Consider the following 2,500-nt stretch of genomic DNA (forward strand, 5'->3'; position numbering starts at 1 on the left):
CTTTGGCCTCGCAGTCCTCTGGTTTCACAGTCCTCTGGCCTCACAGTCCTCTGGCCTCACAGTCCTCTGGCCTCGCAGTCCTCTGGTTTCACAGTCTTCTGGCCTCGCAGTCCTCTGGCCTCGCAGTCCTCAGGTCTCACAGTCCTCTGGCCTCGCAGTCCTCTGGCCTCGCAGTCCTCTGGCCTCGCAGTCCTCTGGCCTCACAGTCCTCTGGCCTCGCAGTCCTCTGGCCTCACAGTCCTCTGGCCTCGCAGTCCTCTGGCCTCACAGTCCTCTGGCCTCGCAGTCCTCTGGCCTCACAGTCCTCTGGCCTCACAGTCCTCTGGCCTCGCAGTCCTCTGGCCTCGCAGTCCTCTGGTTTCACAGTCCTCTGGCCTCGCAGTCCTCTGGCCTCGCAGTCCTCTGGCCTCGCAGTCCTCTGGCCTCGCAGTCCTCTGGCCTCGCAGTCCTCTGGCCTCACAGTCTTAAAAAAATATACTGAAAGGAAAGGCAAAACACCGTGTCAAGATTTCAAAAAGAAAACAAGTTTTTTTTAGATTAATTATTTATTTTAAAATAATCTAGAATGAAAAAAAACAAATAAGTATTTAAAAAAGTATATATTAAATATATATACCAAACCATATATACTTATTTACCTTCATCAATTATACTTAAACTTATACTTATTTACTATATTTACCTAAACACACACACATATCTATCTGTCTATCTATCTATCTATATCAATATATATATATAGATATAGATATAAATATTTATACTATATATATCATATATACTTATATATATTGTCTATACATACACACACACACATACACACACACACACACAAACACACACACACACACACACACACACACACACACATATATATATATATATATATATATATATATATATATATATATATATATATATATATATACCAACCTTTATTTACTTATTCACTGCTATTGATTATACTTAAACTGATTTACTACATAGAATCATATACCAACATCCATCACTATCCCTCTATGCACTGATTTTTTCCACATATTCAACGCCTAATATATTTTCTCTCTTGTATAAATACATAATTTAATAGTTGAAAAATTCAACATTCTTTTGTTATGTGAATTTTGTTTTTTTCTGTTATTTATACGTTTTCTACGAATATATTTATTTATACATTTATCTATATATGCATATATATGTATATATATATATATATATATATATATATATATATATATATATATATATATATATATATATGTGTGTGTGTGTGTGTGTGTGTGTGTGTGTGTTAGTGTGTGTGTGTGTGTGTGTGTGTGTGTGTGTGTGTGTGTGTGTGTGTGTGTGTGTGTGTGTTTGTGTGTTAATGTATTCTAGATTATATAATTATATCAGTTTTTTCTTTATTTTTGAAAACGAATGTGCAGATAAGATAGGCCTACATTTCATCAAGTGAATCCACATCTGGTCTATTTCATTTGCTTTATCTTTGAACTTACATTTTTTTCTTTCTTTTTTTTAAATTTCTAATTAGGGAAAAATCTCACTCTGCACTCTAGATTCTTACTAACGAAAGAATCAATAAAGCTAGCCAATAATTCTTTCTGACTCTCACTCTGCTCTCTTGATTCTTACTAATGAAAGGGGAACTAACCTCCTCCAGATGTCTTCTTCGTCCCACCTGTTGTGGAAAAGAAAGAATTAATGGTTAGCATTGCCCGCTGCTGCCTCGACCTGCCAATCACGGAAGCCAATTGTGAGGGAAAACAATGAATGAAGCAAACAGATATAATGAGGTTGTGTGGAAAGGAAAGGAAGCAATGAATAAGCAGCAAGTTCCTTTAATTTCTAAACCATTTAAATCCCTGTGACTGGACCTTTAACTGCCATTGAATTAAAGGGACAAGGAGATGATTACAGATTTGTTTATTTATTTCTATTTATTTATTTATTATTTTTTCCAATTTTCCTGCCTCTCTCTCTTTATATCTCTCTCCCTCTCCCTCCCCCTTCCCCTCCCCCCTTTATCCCCCTCTCTCTCCCTCCCCCTTCCCTCTCTTCTTCCTCTCTCCTCCCCTTCTCTCCCTCCTCCCCCCCCTTTATCTACTCCCTCTCTCTCCCCCTCTCTCCTTTATCTCTTTCTCTTTCCCCTTCCCTCCCTTTCTTCCTCCCTTCCCCCCCCCCCTTCCTTTTTTTCTCTTTTTCTCCTCTTCCCCTTCCCTTTACCTCCCTTCCTTTATCTCCCTCTCTCTCCCTCTCCCCCCTTTCTCTCCCTCTCCCTCCCTCCCCCTCTTCACCCTGGACATCCCCGAGAGAATCAGTCACACTTACGCCCTGAAGTTACAGACCAACTCCCTTCTGACGAGGCCTTCCAGCCGCCCTGCTTTTCCTTCGTCGATTCGGGGAGATGCATACACTCCCCATGAGTCCTCCCTCAGCCGGACTCCCTCGCGGCCGAGTTGCTCCACGAGGCGAGCGAACGCCTCCTCGCACTCCAACG

The 2,500-nt window shown here is 40.8% G+C and overlaps 2 protein-coding genes across 4 annotated transcripts in view; one reads left to right on the plus strand and one right to left on the minus strand.

The window, feature by feature from the left end:
- The window catches only part of LOC147466589 (uncharacterized), a 143,964-nt gene that overhangs the window by 128,565 nt on the left and 12,899 nt on the right, over nucleotides 1-2,500 (minus strand). Inside the window, exons 3-5 of one of the 3 annotated variants that reach the window (XM_086535316.1) lie at nucleotides 2,332-2,500; nucleotides 1,655-1,681; nucleotides 327-463 (exon numbers count right to left, since the gene is read on the minus strand). The exon at nucleotides 2,332-2,500 is cut by the window's right edge and continues 26 nt beyond it. In XM_086535316.1, the coding sequence (XP_086391442.1) occupies nucleotides 457-463; nucleotides 1,655-1,681; nucleotides 2,332-2,500 (203 nt within the window). In that variant the 3' untranslated portion in view covers nucleotides 327-456. Of the gene's footprint in view, nucleotides 1-326; nucleotides 464-1,523; nucleotides 1,682-2,331 lie in introns of those variants that run through there. The other 2 variants (XM_086535315.1, XM_086535314.1) reach the window with 2 other exon arrangements.
- The window catches only part of LOC122244829 (arfaptin-2-like), an 83,166-nt gene that overhangs the window by 43,534 nt on the left and 37,132 nt on the right, over nucleotides 1-2,500 (plus strand). The gene's annotated exons all lie outside the window — the stretch shown is intronic.

The sequence above is a fragment of the Penaeus japonicus genome, unplaced genomic scaffold (assembly GCF_977035675.1).
Source record: "Penaeus japonicus unplaced genomic scaffold, GWHDUDI00000001_assembly GWHDUDI00000043, whole genome shotgun sequence".
Lineage (NCBI taxonomy): Eukaryota > Metazoa > Arthropoda > Malacostraca > Decapoda > Penaeidae > Penaeus > Penaeus japonicus.